Consider the following 16,649-nt stretch of genomic DNA (forward strand, 5'->3'; position numbering starts at 1 on the left):
GCATTTGAATGGCAAGGGCCAGGAAAAATATATGGGTACTTATGCTGGGGGGGGGCATGAATGTGGGCTAGGGATGGACGGATCAGTCTTTTTCTGCTCCATACTATTTTCATATGTGATCAATCATATATAGGATTGTTCAGTCTCATTTTAAAAGCACTTGTTTTTTGAGCATAGATGGCATTGCAAAATTCAGAGGTGCACAATCCAACTGATAGCCACATCCAGATCTGCATGTAAGTCCAGGACTGTTTAATTTGCTTGCTATGCTTTGAAATGTAGTATGGCTTACTTTCTCCTCCAACCCTAGTGTGGACTGACAAGACCTGAATCCCACAAGCCCCCCTACTTTTGGTTACTCTTCATCTGAATCCACTACTACCAGCATGCTAGCAGGGAAGCAAACATGGAAAGGACCATAAAATCTGTTTGAACAAAGTGCATTCAAACTGGACTCATCTATGGTTTCAAATGCTCAATGCTCAATGCATTGTAGTAAGCCAAGGGAGTTCAGAACCCTGGCCAGCTCCACACATCCATCATTAGCATGATTTTGTTTCAAATTTACAGTGAGACAATAGCAGTCTGGAAGGAACAGGATGTGATCCCAGTTTCCCAAGATTTGCTAGGATGATGTGCCAAAACATCATGACCAGCTTGCACTCTAGGTCTCCAGGTCTGAAAGGGTTCAGAGCTGACTTTGCAAGTGGTTTGATACTCCGGGTCCTTTAGCCCTCAAGTAAAGCGATACAGCTGCCAGATTGGCCTTACTGATGAGCTGACTTTTAAAATGCCAGCATATTTCTGCCTCTGGAGATATAAAATGCTTAAGTTAACCAGAGTTTTATTCATGCCAAATGTGATTAAAACAAGTGACCATGTTTCAGTATTCCCCTTTGTGATAATTCTTGCAGTGTACAGGAAGGTTCTGTATGAATGTTTTTCATTACTCTCTCTCTCTCTCTCTCTCTCTCTCTCTCTCTCTCTCTCTCTGTGTGTGTGTGTGTGTGTGTAGTCACATGCATACATGACTGTTGGCCAAAAAAAATAACATTTCATATCTAGTATACCGGAGACATTTTCAAAAGGTATACTTTAGTATTTTCTTCTTCTTAAACATTTCCCCCTACTGCAGGAAAAGTCTTAACAGAAAAGTGAACCAAAACAACGATAGTTAAAAGTAAAAAATACTACGTGCATCTATAATTTCATGGTGATGAAAGAGGTAGTGATAAAGTCCTATCATTGCTCAGCTTGCATGGAAGTTATGGTGATCTGTTTCATTGTGTGAATAGCTTGGGACTCATAGCCTACAGAAGGTCTTTAATAGCTAGTATGAAAAAAAAAGGTAAGGCCCCACCTCTGGCTGGCTATACACTGCCCTGCCCACAATGACATTGAAAATGAGTTTATCAGATAGAAAGGTTTTTTTATGGAATCATAAGATTGTAGAGTTGGAAGGGACCCAAAGGGTCATCTAGTCCAACTTCCTGCAATGCAGGAATCTCAACTCTAAAGCATCCAGGACAGATCACCATTCAACCCCTGCTTAAAAACATTTGTACATTTGTAGTCCTCGTGGTTAAAACACCAAATTCTCTCTCTCTCTCTCTCTCTCTCTCTCTCTCTCTCTCTCTCTCTCTCTCTCTCTCTCTCTATCTATCTATCTCTCTCTCTCCCCTCCCTGTTGTTGTTGTTACTGCTACTGCTTAAAAAAATTGCTACTGACAGAAGTATGGATTTTGATTTAACCTAGCATCCTTGATAATTACTGAACTGTGTTCACTATTGTGATGGTGTCTCTGAACCCGTAGTGATGCTTTCCTAGCATTTATGTTTGAAAGATGATAATGATTTATATACTGCCATAAAAGTACATGGTGTTGACCAAGTGCCACAAATATACCCCTCTTTTGAGGAACTTGCAATCTAAATCTCAACAGTATAGAGACTGACAACAGAGAAGATAAGCGGGAAGGAGGACAAAGAAGGGAAGTATCAGGCTTGAAGAACTAGAGCTGTCATGGCAATTTCAAAGTTTCAAAATTGAAACACAAAATTGAACTCTCCTTCTGTAGGAATTTACACAGAGGGATTACAGTCAAGATTTGCTTGGGTTCTGCCTGCATTTCCGTGAGACAAATAACTGGACTCTGTCTCAAAGGATGTAATAAGGAAGAGCTCTTCAACAAAGGCAAAACAAATCAGCAAGAAGCAATAATACAGAGAGAAACCCCAGAAACTAGAGGTGTGGATTGACAAGATTTGGTTCAGATCAACGTACTTCAGATACTTTCCAGTTCAATTTAAGGTCTGAGTCCAAATCTGCTTTGGAAAAAAATAGGTTGTCTGTCTTGCATGAAATACTAGAATATCAACAACAATGCTATAATGCATAATCACCAACTTCTGACAGAATTGGATGACATTTGCTAGTATAGTGGCCTCTTCAGAGTGGCTAGCGCCTGCCAAATTGCAAACAGAGATGTCTGATTTAAGCTTTTCCACACCCCAAATTCTACATAGTATCCTTCCTAAGTGCTGCCTTTTCTGTTAGCTGCTAGAGTGGGGAGCTTCAGCCTGAGTTGGGGAGCTGTTGCTCTGCCCTGTGTGTCTCTTGTCTCTTCCTCTCTCTCAAGAAGCAGGAGAAGGCACAGCTTGGGCAGCTGACTTTGGAAGATTTCAGGTGGGCTGGGGACATCTAGGTCCAAAATATGTAAGCTTCCAGTGCCTCACTGGCTCACCAACCCTATTGAGTAAGATGCACAAAAGAAGCTTTGTGCAATTGCACTCCAGTCATGGCAAGATTACTCCCCCTCCGTGTTTTAGTCAATACTTATGTGCACACATATAATATTTCTTTGGGAAAGACATGAGAGAACTGAGGGATGTGGACATAGCATCAATGTGGAGAAAGAGTTGCAGGACCTTGAATACTCAAAATTGTATCGTGACACATGCTTTCATGTGTCAGGCACGTCCAACAGGTAGATCGTGACCTACCGGTAGATCACTGGACGCCTGTGGTAGATCACTGGCTCCCCCCAAAGAAGCTCAACAAGTTTGGTTTCCATAAAAGAAGCTCAACAAAACAGGTCTTCCCCTTTCCTATACAAAAGTTCAACGACTTTGACCTGAACCGCCCAAAAGGGGGTTGATCACTGCCAGCCTTTGCGAGTAGATCACAGTCTCTTGGGAGTTGGCCACCCCTGGCCTAGATGTAGCAAAGTGTGGTCACTATTTTTCAGGGAGCAGGGACAGCACCATGGAGAATTTCTAATGTAAGTTGATTTGGAATTCCAAAATCTATGGAGAAGTTATAATGAGGAAAATTCGAATGCATACTTAGGTGAAATTTTGCTGCCGCCTCTGGATGCCATTTGCTCTAGCTAACAAGTAAGAGGAAATTCCTCTGAAATTTATTGGAAGTGTTGCATGCATCTTCATAGCTAGGATGTGAACAACCCATTGAGATAAACCTGTCACTAATGCATCCTACCATGGCATGGTATGGAAAATTCTTTGTTTCGCAAGCAAAGATGTTCATAAATGAGGCTACTGGCACCACAGAGAAGGAAATAAATTGATACTCAGCATTATTATCTGTGTTAACAACAAGACAATGTCTGCTTCTGTCTCTTCCGCAACAGTCCCAAGAGCAAGTGATTACAATTTGATGCTTCTCTGATGGATACTAAGCAACCAGAAGCTGATGTCAGAGAATGGCATTTAGTCTCTTGACACTTTCTGCATTGATATGGGAGAATTGAATCAAGAGAGCATGTTCACATTTTAATCTCTTGTGTGGCGATATGCCCTCCTTCCCCAGAATAAAGACTCATGACGCCAGGTTTAAGATTTAATTAATTGGGTGGTTAAGGCCACAACTTTATTAAATATGCATGTAGAGCGGAATTGGCTTAGGCGTTGGAACCTACCAGACTATATCCGACTCCAACCCGTGTGTTGAAGTCTGTGAGAAGTTAACCACCAGAAAGGAGCCCCGCGACGTAGATCTACTAGAGCTCCTCCTGTGGCCACCGATGGGGCGTGCCTTACGGCCCAGGCAACTCCCGGCTCAGGACCAAGCCTCGCCCCCGGAATCCTTTAACGGAATTACCTCTCCAAGATAGGGCAGCTGATGACGTACTTGCCCCTCCTCCAACTGATTGTTATGCAAATTTCCAACGCCTAACCGCCTAACCTAAGTTGTGACGACATGCTACGAGGTAGGCGAAAAACCCATCATGGCTAACCCAGTATGGGAAAAATCCTACCCAGCCCCCTGGCCAGCCAGGGCAACCAACTGACGTCCATAGCAGCGTCCCCTTGCCTCTTATTAAGGGGTGGGCGGGCGGGTGAATTGTTCGCTCCGGCGAACAGCGAAGGGAAGAGGGAGCTCTCCCGCCTGCGGGGGCCTTTAAACGGTGTGGCCCCGCCCCGCCCAGCCTCATTGGCTGGTCGGGGTGTGACGCAGGCGGGAGCGCACCATCGCGCAGGGGCTGAACTCTCAGCCCCTACGCGATGGTACAGTCGGGCAGGCCCACAACCCCACCTCCGACGCAAGCGCGGAAGTGGCTTTGTGTGGCGATATGCCCTCCTTCCCCAGAATAAAGACTCATGACGCCAGGTTTAAGATTTAATTAATTGGGTGGTTAAGGCCACAACTTTATTAAATATGCATGTAGAGCGGAATTGGCTTAGGCGTTGGAACCTACCAGACTATATCCGACTCCAACCCGTGTGTTGAAGTCTGTGAGAAGTTAACCACCAGAAAGGAGCCCCGCGACGTAGATCTACTAGAGCTCCTCCTGTGGCCACCGATGGGGCGTGCCTTACGGCCCAGGCAACTCCCGGCTCAGGACCAAGCCTCGCCCCCGGAATCCTTTAACGGAATTACCTCTCCAAGATAGGGCAGCTGATGACGTACTTGCCCCTCCTCCAACTGATTGTTATGCAAATTTCCAACGCCTAACCGCCACTCGAGCCCCCCCTGGCTCGCCGCCAATCCGCTCACATGTAGTACCCCCTTGCCAATTTGTGGGTATAACTCAAACATTATTTAATTATTTAATATTATAACGTTATTAAGGGGGGCTGTGGTCCTAATCTCTTATTCGCCTAGTTATGTACACTAACATGTAGCCAATCGTGGATTCCCGTAATTATGTTTCCGAGCCAGATATCATTCCCTATAGGCGACAGATGTACACCGTCATGACGATACAGGGCTGCTTCACTCTGTTTTAGGCTTGGGTGCGAGACTACTCGGCCATTCAAGGATAACACTCTGCGGATCACAAAAGAATTCAAGCGCCGCCTAGTTCTGTTCATAGCGATCGGGCAACGTCCATCGCGCCAAATGCGCCTCTCCAGCAGGGATGACCAAAGCAGCGTCATCCCCGGGCAGGAATCCAATAGGGTATCAAAATCACGGAATATTTTCAACTTCAAGTCCACTGCGTTACGGTAGGCAAGGTCGTTCTCCCCTAGCTGCAGCACCAACAGGTCAGGGTAGCCGAGTGAAGCAGCCCGGCTTTCAAGGGTCGGTAACAGCTCGTTCCACTTCATGCCTCTCTTTGCAATCCAAGACACTCTCACGGATGCTGGGAGGCCCAGCCCGTGCCCCAGGCCCACCTCAATCGCCCTTTCGCGGGCCCAGTGAACTACGCTGTGCCCGGCTATCCAAACGCGCACTATCTGGCCACCTGGAAAACAAAGAGGGACAACCCGGGATCAGCTGTAAGCTACGTACGAATGTACCTTTTGTATGCGTTAGACTTCCACCTTCCCAGGTCCTGAATCCTCTCGGAAGAAAGGCCCAGGTGCATGGCTGAAGTAGCTGCACCAATCCTGAAGGAGTGGGGCGAGAATTCGGTGGGGTTATACCCGCAAGAGGCGATGGCCTTGCGCAGGACCCTGGTGAACTGCTGGCGGGTAAGCCTGGCTTTGTCCGGGTGAATAAGGAAGGGGCCTGGGCCCGCCGGGCGCAGGTGAAGGAACCTCCTGGTATCTTTTACTGGACACGGACCCGCGGCCCCTGTCGCAGGGAGGCGTACAACGGCACCCTTTCCCTTCTGGTCGGTCTTTGAACGTCGGATGTGTACTAGAACCTGGGTGTCGGACAGTGACACATCCCCTATTAAAATACCCCGTGTGACACCATCTGATTGGTCCTCGCAGACCACCTCCCCTACTCTGAGCGCCCCAAAGTAGGCCATCGAAAACGCAGCTGAAAATAAGCGCGCCTCGAATTTCGACCAGCAAAGGGTTCTCAATTGCTTGTGTATCTGAACCAACATGTCAAACGTTATAGGCCGCCTGTTGTCACTGGCTGGGGGCTGGAGCCGACGCCAGCCCTCCATAGCCCTGCGTAAGTGGAAGTTATCGCACGGGTCTATGAAATAAAGTGATTTTGAGAAGAATGTTATGGCTGCTGTGTGAATTTGAAGGGTCTTAGCGGCTCGCCCGAGATTCCTCAAATGCACTATGTATTGCATAACCTCTTCCTGGGAAGGCGGACCATGAGTAGGACCCGTGGTTCCTTTCTGCCTGAACTCAGTGAAATCTGACCAAGCCCGTTTATAAGAGTTAAGGGTAGAGGGGGCAACCGACGCAAATACTCCCTTCAGAATTTCGCGCTCCCAAGGTTCCATAGGTGTTCCGGGAACGGCTCTGGCCACAGGCGTGCCTCTGGTGCCAACGAGCGGAAGCGGTCCATCTGGAAGCGAGATAAAGCATCTGCGATATTATTATTAAGCCCAGGCACAAATTTGGCTGAGAAATGCATGTTGAATTTCAAGCTTAGTAGGACAAAATGGCGTAAGAGAGATGACACTCTCGGAGATCTTGATGATTGGCGAGCGAGGACGCTGACCACCGCTTGGTTGTCGGTTCTGAAGCAGACTCGTCGATCCCTGAATTCCACGGACCATAGGTGCACTGCTACAACTATAGGGAAGAACTCTAAGAATGTTAAGTCGCGTGTAATGTCTGTACCCTGCCAGCTGGCCGGCCAACGCTGCGCGCACCATTTACCTTTGAAATAGACTCCAAAACCCAAAGAACCAGCCGCGTCTGACTGTACCTGAAATTCGGAATGCAGAACCAAGCTGTCCTGCCATAGGGATACCCCATTATAATTTCCCAGAAATGTAAGCCAGGACTCCAGGTCGGCCTTAACGCCACGAGGGAGTCGCTTCCTGTGGAAGGGTTTTGTTAAACCTGCCGTAAGTCTGGCTAATCGCAGGCAGAAGGGGCGGCCTGGTGATATTACCTTGCACGCGAAATTCAGGTGACCCAGGAGAGATTGGATTTGTCGAAGGGTAAGTTTTTTACAGGGGATGAGCTGTCTAATAGTCTCCTTAAGGCCCTTAATTTTGTCCGCGGGCAAACGTGACGTTTGCTCTACTGTGTCTAATTCTATGCCTAAGTAAGTTAAACGTGAGACGGGCCCTTCAGTTTTATCTGCTGCTAACGGCACCCCCAGCTCGCGTGCAAGGGCCGAGAATGCTTGCATAAGGCCTGCACACTCCGGACTATTTGCCCTAGCCACGAAGAGAAAGTCATCCAAGTAATGCGAGACTCCAGACAGGCCAGTTTTAAAGCGCAGGGCCCAATCCAGGAACGTGCTAAAAGCCTCAAATGCAGAGCATGCCACGGAACAACCCATAGGCATGGCTTTGTCGATGAAATATGCCCCGTCGAACCGAAAGCCCAGCCATCTGAAGTCCTGCGGGTGGACAGGCAGGAGGCGAAATGCTGATTCGATGTCACACTTTGCCAACAAGGCACCCTTACCAAATTGCCTTACAAGCTTCACTGCCTGGTCAAAGGAGGCATATTTCACCGTGCAAAGCTCCTGAGGTATGCCATCGTTTACGGACCTGCCCTTCGGATGAGAGAGATTATGAATGAGCCTGAATTCGCCTGGCGCTTTCTTAGGGACTATTCCCAAAGGGGAAATGTGGAGTTCGGGAATGGGTGGCACCGCAAAAGGACCCGCCACCCGACCAGCAGTAATCTCCTTGTTGATTTTCTTAATCGCTATGTCGGGTCTTTCCCTAACCGATTTCTGATTGGGGGGGTTGCTCGAAAGGGGTGGGCTTTTTACTGGGATTCGAAAACCGGAGGAGAACCCCTCCCAGAGGTAGTTAGCCGCCTTTTTATTGGGATAGAGATCTAAAAGGAATTTCAGGGGGCCGAGCTTTATAGGGGAGAAAGCCAGAGTGAGTGATGTATTAGAACCGATTACTGCCTGCTCCCTGGGGGGCGCCACTTGTGTGCCTGGGGCCCTGGTGTGAATTGCCTCGCCCGCCGCGAAAGGACTGCCTCCCTTTGAAACATGACACTCCAGGGTGCTGTCCTAGACATTTTTCGCATTCATGCGTATATTTGCAATTGGGCCGCTGACAGATGCCCTTATTATATTCCCAGCAGACCCTGCGGCGCGGGTCCCTCCTGGGTTCAAACCTGCCTGACTTAGGGGGATCCGTCTGCTTCCTTTCTACGTATGGGACCACGTGGTAACTCCAAAAATGCTGATTGCGCTGATCCCATCTGGTCTTTGGATTCTGAGACGCGTTCCTACGAAAGTCCTCATCGTAGTTTAAAGCCGCCGCCTCCCCAGCCATCTTATTTGCCAACCTAACGTCAGCTACATAGGCCCACAAGTGCAAGGCCCTCTTGGGGTATGCAGCTGAGATGACCGCCGCCCAGATGTGGATACCATCTAGCCAGTTTTGTTCGCTCCGGCGAACAGCGAAGGGAAGAGGGAGCTCTCCCGCCTGCGGGGGCCTTTAAACGGTGTGGCCCCGCCCCGCCCAGCCTCATTGGCTGGTCGGGGTGTGACGCAGGCGGGAGCGCACCTTCGCGCAGGGGCTGAACTCTCAGCCCCTACGCGATGGTACAGTCGGGCAGGCCCACAACCCCACCTCCGACGCAAGCGCGGAAGTGGCTTTCCCATCAAAATGAATAGATTGTCTAACATCAATAAAATATAGTAGAGGACATGTAGCGGATTTCAGCTGGCTTACTAATGATAAGTCATTTATCAAAGAGATGAAAACTAATATTTTATGGCACTTGAAAACAACAATGTTGTATCAAATTTCAGCTTAACAATTGATCTTCTTAAATGGAAACTGATGAAGGGAAAGTGTTTGGGCCACTAACCCGAATTCCGTGAATTTGAAAGTTTTGCCATAGATTCAAGTGCCAATCGATTATGCCTGGTTCTCCCCAAGGGCAGATGAGGTGGTCACTTGTCTGGGCTGTGTCACACCAATTGCACAGGGCTGCTCTCCCATAAATATGAAGGGAGAGCAGGATCATGCTCACTGGCCATGCTTCTCATTGACTGTGTTCCACATGTTGTACTCCTCTCTACCTCCCTGTTTTTGCATCTGTCTGTCCACAGTTAGAGAGAGAACTTCAGACTAGAATATGAATCTTACCTAGATCAAGCATGGCTTTTTATGCAGCCTCCTCCATTGTATGTATGAGCTAAGCCTGGGTCAATTCTAGGAAACTACTCCTTCTTCTCTATACATCCACTTGCCATTAAAGGCTTCTGAAGAGATTCGCCAAAATATTCACACTTCATAGTGCTTCCAGCTGATAAAATTATAAGCAAACCAAAGCAAAATGGACAGCCTGATCCAAGATATGCTTTGTTGTCTAGACACAGCAGTAATGCAGACTGGATCAGGATTTAAATGGATAGCTAATGGCCAGGGCAGGAGTTGGTGAGAGAAAGGAATGAGTCTCAAAATGATTGTTGTTTGGGATGACCTTGCTGTCCGTGTTCTCTACAACTGTAAAATATATGCAAGGAACAGTCAGAAAGTCAATAAAATAAACCATTGCTGTGGTCCAGTATGGAACCAGGGTGCATAAATTACCACTTTAATGTTGGATCAATACTGCAAACAGTTATCCCTGAGGTCATAAAATATAATTTGAACACAGATGCTCTTTGCAGGACAAAACTAGGAAGAATAGTATTTGCCAGGCTAGTGGTGGTGCTTGGCACTGTGAGATTTTCATTTGAAGTGAATTCAGGCTCATGGTAACTCTGTGAGTGTGTGGAGTGCTTATGGCAGAAATTTGTTACAATAAATTGTCACAGTCAAAACCATATATTGTTACATCATTCTCATAAATTAATTAAAGTCTCTCTCCAAGCTTCTAATTTCAGGTGGACACCTTTAGGGTGCACACTTCTAGTTCCTTATTTTCTGCATATTTTGAATATTATTGAATGAAGATAGTGGTGGTGATGGTGATGGTGATGATGATAAATAATAATAACAGCAGACATCAGATTGAAACATTCCTCTGCTCCTAGGGATTTGATGGCAACTGATGGGATGTTTTTACTTATCATTAATTAATTTGCTTTTTCTTAATTGCAGATTTTGTTAGTTTAATTTTTGATGATTTTAATGAGGTACATTTTTAGCATTATGTGTATTCACTTTTGTTTTATTGTTTTAAGCTGTGTGTGTGTGTGTGTGTGTGTGAGAGAGAGAGAGAGAGAGAGAGAGAGAGAGAGAGATTTCTGTAGGTTGCCTTTTATTTTCTTAGAAAAGTTACAAAGGAATTATTATTATTATTATTATTATTATTATTATTATTATTATTATTATTGGCTTCAGAAGACACTACGGGACTAGAACTGGAATGTTAAGCCCATTTCTTTGGTTATAAGGGGCCTTAAAATCAAATTGATATTCCAGAGTCTTCTTAATCACTCTGTGTTTTAGGGAGCAATTTCCCTCCAAACTTTGATAGATGGAAAGTTGCTTTGGAGACGTCATAGTTCAAATCATAGGTTTTGTTATGTTTTTCAGTTTGGCCCCAAATAAGCGTCTGGGGGCTTCTAATTCAGTGTATCTGAAGAAGTGTGCATGCACACGAAAGCTCATACCAAAATAAAAACTTAGTTGGTCTTTAAGCTGCTGCTGGAAGGATTTTTTTTCCACTGCAGAGAAGAAAGTGAAAATGGTAGTTAGGGGGGGGGGGGAATGCTTCTTATTCTTTTTTATGAGTTCAAACAAGCAGGTAGTAGGGGATATATATATATATATATATATATATATATATATATATATATATACACACATACACACACACACACACTGCTATTATTAGATGATAGATTTTCAATCATTTGTCTACGTCATCAAAAGTCTGTTAGTAATTTTAGACATTGATGGACTCACAGCATAGGATAGCATAGGACTGGACAGAATGTGGACAAAATATTCCCAGGTGGTTGATCTAAAGCCCCCTCCTCCTCCTACACAGGGTAGAGAATAATATCGCCTACTATGCTTATAGCTCTTGAGGGAAAACACATGGGGATGTATGTTTTATGACTTGTCAAAATCAAACCCTACCAGTATGTATTGTTCTTGAATGAATTTATGGGACATGGGCACAAATGGGCTTCTATTGAGTTTGGCCATGGATAAGCAAGCCACATCTTGCCAATTGCTATGAATTTATGAATTTAATTTATGAAATTAACTTTGGATCTGCACCATCTTTTGCACTGTGGCTTCTGGCCTCATTTCCAGCATCTTCTTGCATTGCTGACATAATGTGTTTGCAGCTTCAACCTGAGCCTTTGCATGCTTACTCAAAGCTAACTTCCACTGAATTCAACAGAGCTTACTTCCAGATAAGGGTCCTTGGAATGACAGCAATAATGTCACCTTTGTGGGACAGTGCAGAAATAATGGCCAGAATATAGAGAATGATGAAACTAATCCCAAGAGCTTTAGATATACCTTTTTCTCACTACCATCCCATGTTGTGTGGCAACCTGCTTTTGAAATAGAAGGGAATTTCAAAAGCCATTAATGATATGGCATGGCAGGATGGGGAGTGTTAAAAACATCATCTGGACATGCATAAATCCATTGCTTAAACCTAAATTTCAGCTCTATGGATGTAGGCCATAATTTCTTCCTTTATTGCATACTGTTAATTATACATGTAATACTAAAATGCTGTCTTCCCTAAATGGTTTCAACGAATTTACGGGGGGGGGGGTAGTGAGATGTGATTAAATATTTCTCATATTTATGGGAAGTAGCCCTCTTCATCACTCACAACTAAAATTTCCACAATGTTTATCACTAGCCTTAAAAAAAAACAGCAACAGCAAGACAGCCAGTAAGTGAGATCCATGCATGATATTAGCTCACAAGCTGTTTAATGTGTGGTTCCTGGATCGGTGAAGTGAGATGGCACAGAAGAAGGGTTACAAAATGATGTGAAATACTAATGAGTCAACACAATCTGGAATATATTAGGAAGGTTCAAGTCAAGAGCAGGTGAAGGAACGTGTTATTAAGTGTGACTTCTAGCCCAACAAAATCACACTGTGCATGCATATGGAAGAATGGTCCTATCCCAGGCAGGTCAAGTAAGTGAACAACACAGAGATGCCTCCAGTTCTCTCCACTGCACTGTGTGCATAGCCTAAGTCACTATGAGCACCAACAGTTAAATTTAGTGACCTCCTGGAATATGTCTGATAGTAACCTAACCCAACTGGACCAAAACCAACAGAATGTGCAGTAAACTAATTCTAAGAAACTATTGTTGTTGTTTAGTCGTTTAGTCATTTAGTCATTTCCGACTCTTCGTGACCTCATGGACCAGAGCACAGCAGAAACTATTAGTAGAATAATTAAAAACAAAACAAAATCAGGAATCAATCTACACTCGGCCTAGGACTTTTAAACAGTGTCTTTTCCTTAACCACCACAGGTTCGTTCCACTACTTGCATTGCTTTGCATATCTTTGGGCTGATGCATTACATTCTGGCAGCTATTCTTCATTCCACATGCCCATGAATTATTCTAGTTTAACAGTTAAATGCCATCCCTTCCATACATCCCTTGGGCTTTATTTTATTTTAGATTTTATTTTATTCATCAGCAAAATTATTGTTTATTTCAGATACAGTCATACCTTGGGTTAAGTACGCTTCAGGTTGAGTACTTTCAAGTTAAGTACTCTGCGGACCTGTCTGGAACGGAGTAATCTACTCTCCATTACTTTCAATGTGAAAGTTCACTTCAGGTTAAGTACGGACTTCCGGAACCAATTAAGTATTTAACCTGAGATACCACTGTATTTTGGAGGCACCTTTAGAGATTATAGCCTTCCCAAGAAGGATTGGATTAATAACAAATATACAATTATAAGCCTCTGGTTTTGTATCTGTAAGGTTATGGTTTGTGGTAGAAAAGAACCATTGAACTGGTCAAACCAATCTCTTTGTTTTGATAATGTCCCTAGCTAGGTTGGTTAAGCATCCCGACTGCATAACTGAAGAACTAGCCATGTTGCCATAAGAACAACTAGCTAATGGTTATCACAGAATTATTCCCCTCTTACCTGATTGACTGCCACCTCATGCTAGAAGTAGGAGAACAATAGTCAAGAGCTAGTCCTTTGTTTTTAGTCTGATTTGAAGCTGGGAACTGGTAGAAGACAGAGGGGCTTGACTGGCTCTCTTCGGGGGTCTCCGTGGAAAACTAATGGGGATGCAAGATCTGTTGGAGTGTTAATGGTGTGAGCTCTTTCATGTTATGCTCAGGTTGTGTCTATGTGTAAATAAAACGATATATATCCTAAGGACATAGCAGTCTCCATTGACTTCCATTTCAAGGAAACAAACCCTATATACTTGGTGGGACCCCTGAACTCTCTCACCACTCTGAGATTAGGGTGCATGCAACAGTATATACACCTTGACGGCTTTTATCTTATTTGTCTCCATTGTTTCAGAAGCATTGTGGTTGTGTGTAATAGTAAAGAATATTCTGTTTTATTTTTAAAAAAAGGAAAAGTAGAAGGGTTGATTTCTGTCAAGGTTATGCCAAATGATAATCTTGTCTTTTAGCTCATCTTGAATTATTTTTCCTCTTTGCTAGAAAGGTGTACAAAAATGGTTGTCTTCAAATACAGCACAGACAGGAGTAAGATAAAGAGCAAGTAATGGCTAATGGAGAAGAAAATCCCAAATAACACTACTTGGCAAACCTTAATGTGCTAAAATGTTCAGGCTTGAATTGAATGTAGATATTGGGAGCAGATTGAAAAGGAAAATGAAGGGGCAATTTTGCACCTAAAATGACTTTTTCTATTGATGTTAGCTATTGTAAAGGTGGAGGGTAATTTCCAACACACTACGCACACACAAAAGAGCTGACAACATCCATCTCCCAGTATAAAATGTTGGTTGACTTAGGTCATAAATGAGTTCCTTGTTTATTCCTACTCTGATTGATTCAGTTTTGTATGATTGTGAGATGATTGTGAGATGACAACAGCACATATAAAACGAAACAACTTTCTCCTTTTCGTGAAAGATAATTTCAGCAAGCTGATAATGGAAACAAACACTCGTTGGGTTGGTTTGCATTAAGTGGTAAGAAGCTTTCATGATTTGCTGGAATCCTTCAGCCAAAGCTGTTTAAAATCATCATCATCATCATCATCAACAACAACAACAACAAAATTTCAGCCTTCCTCTTTCCTACAGTTCCTGGTCATGTACACTTCTTCTCTCTTCCATTTTTCAGCTTGGATTTCTCTGTCTTGTGTTCTCTTTTCCCCCATTATCCCCCAACACTGCTAATTTTACTGCTCTTTCCCCCCTACCCTCTCCTTTTGCAGCCTTCTCAATCTCTTACTCTCCTCTTGCTAGGTCTTTGTTTCTTCTACCCAAGGTCCCTGACTCTCCCTGGGATCAGAGCAATCCAAGCAAAGGCAGGCCAAGATACTTTGGCCTGACAAACCCATGTGTCACAATATGCCCTGGCCATTGCATTACAATATAGATAGAATCTCTTCATAGCTATTGCACATATCCTGGCAGAGTGGCACATCTCAAGGGTTCTGGGCAGATGTCACTATCTTAAACAAAATCAAAACTATTCATCTTCAAAACAAAAATATGATTCAAAGTATGCCATGCTGGCATAGTCTAACTCCCTTTCCCTCTAAAGCCTGGTCACACATGCATTAGTGCATTTTGATTTCTCATGTACTGTATGTGCTGGGGCATGGGAGAATTCTTAAGCTTCAATGTCCACCCTTCCTAAACCATGTGCAGAATATATAGTGACATGCTGACATAACACACTGTGTAGCCAATGTAATTTAGTTATGTGCTGATATAACTACACTCAAATGATGCTGATGAGTGACTAAAATGAGAAGCAAGAAATCGAAGGGAGAACTATGGTTAGCCAGGGAGGTAAAGATCAGGTCAGTTAGCTTTGAAATGTAACAAGAATGAATGTCATCCCTACAAATAACAAGAGCAGGATACAAGGAAATGCTATTGTGCACGTTTATAGGCTTCGTTTCAATTACGTGTTGTGAGACTTGGTTCCTGTACTATCTAACACAGGGTGAAGCAAAGGTGTTGGGTGCAGGGGGCAGGGGGAGATATGTGGAAGGCTGATGGCAATTTGTAGTTTAGGAGGGTAAAGGTCTGGTAGCTGCTTAAACCACTGAGCAGGTCAGGACCAAAATCTTTGATAAGCATCAGGAAGGCACACCTCATCCGCCCTGAACAATAGTTCTAGCCCTCTTTTCAACAGCCCCCCCCCCATTAACAACATCAAAACCAAAACTGCTACAGTGGTACCTCGGTTCTCAAACACCTTGGTTCTCAAACGCCGAAAACCCAGAAGTAAGTATTCCGGATTTCATACGTTTCTCGGAAGTCGAACGTCCAATGTGGCTGTTGGCTATTGTTCTGGGGCACCTGCACCAATCAGAAGCTGCATTTTGGTTTTTGAACATTTCAGAAGTCAAACAGACTTCCGGAAATGAAAAAAAGTTTGGCGCTTTTGTTTTTGCTATTCATTTTGCGTTTTTGTGGCTTTTTCGGTTTATTTGTTTTTGTGACTGTGTGGAACTCAGTTCAGCTACTGATTGATTGATGGTGTGACTGCAGAAATGGATAAAAGCTGCCCCCCCATCCAAACAATGACTATAATCAGTGCAGGTAAGAAAAATAATAATTTTAATTTTTATCATCTACAGTACTGTCTTATTTATTTTATAGTACAATACATTTATTATTGCCTTCATTTTATGGATCAATGGTCTCATTAGATAGTAAAAGTCATGTTAAATCACTGTTTTAGGGGTTGTTTTTAAAAGTCTGGAATGGATTAATCCATTTTGCATTACTTTCTATGGGAAAGAGCACCTTGGTTTGGGAACTCTTTGGTTTTGGAACGGACTTCCAGAGAACCACTGGTACAACTATATTTTCTTTCTTTCTTTCTTCCCCCCTCTCTCTGCATCCATCCCCTTCTCTCTGTCTCTCTCTGACTACCCTGCTGTTTAAAAGCAGAAAATATTTTTTCCCAGGCTAATATTGGTTGTGTGGGCATATTTACATGGCTATATTAATTGCTGATCAATTCTGTCTGGTGTCTGTTGGGTTGAGCTAGAGCCAATAATATGTGGAGCCAGAGCCAAGGGCAGGCAGAACCAACTAATTTAGCTTTGTCCCCATGAAGTTAAGGAGGAAAAAGACAGCAGGCACTTCCATCCCCTGGACCAGTTTTAAGCAGGAAGGCAAGCAGGTGGAAGCTGGTTGACG

The 16,649-nt window shown here is 44.1% G+C and overlaps 2 protein-coding genes across 2 annotated transcripts in view; one reads left to right on the plus strand and one right to left on the minus strand.

The window, feature by feature from the left end:
• Positions 1–16,649, plus strand: part of LOC118096556 (pro-neuregulin-3, membrane-bound isoform) — a 327,593-nt gene that overhangs the window by 44,773 nt on the left and 266,171 nt on the right. The gene's annotated exons all lie outside the window — the stretch shown is intronic.
• On the minus strand, positions 3,852–8,633 carry LOC148685601 (uncharacterized). Its single transcript, XM_088669786.1, has 2 exons — positions 8,511–8,633; positions 3,852–8,365 (listed from the first exon to the last, which is right to left on the minus strand). The coding sequence occupies exons 1-2, from the start codon at positions 8,631–8,633 to the stop codon at positions 6,629–6,631; spliced, it is 1,860 nt and encodes a 619-aa protein (XP_088525912.1). The 3' UTR covers positions 3,852–6,628.

This window comes from Zootoca vivipara, chromosome 5, assembly GCF_965207765.1.
Source record: "Zootoca vivipara chromosome 5, rZooViv2.hap1.1, whole genome shotgun sequence".
In the NCBI taxonomy this organism is placed as follows: domain Eukaryota; kingdom Metazoa; phylum Chordata; class Lepidosauria; order Squamata; family Lacertidae; genus Zootoca; species Zootoca vivipara.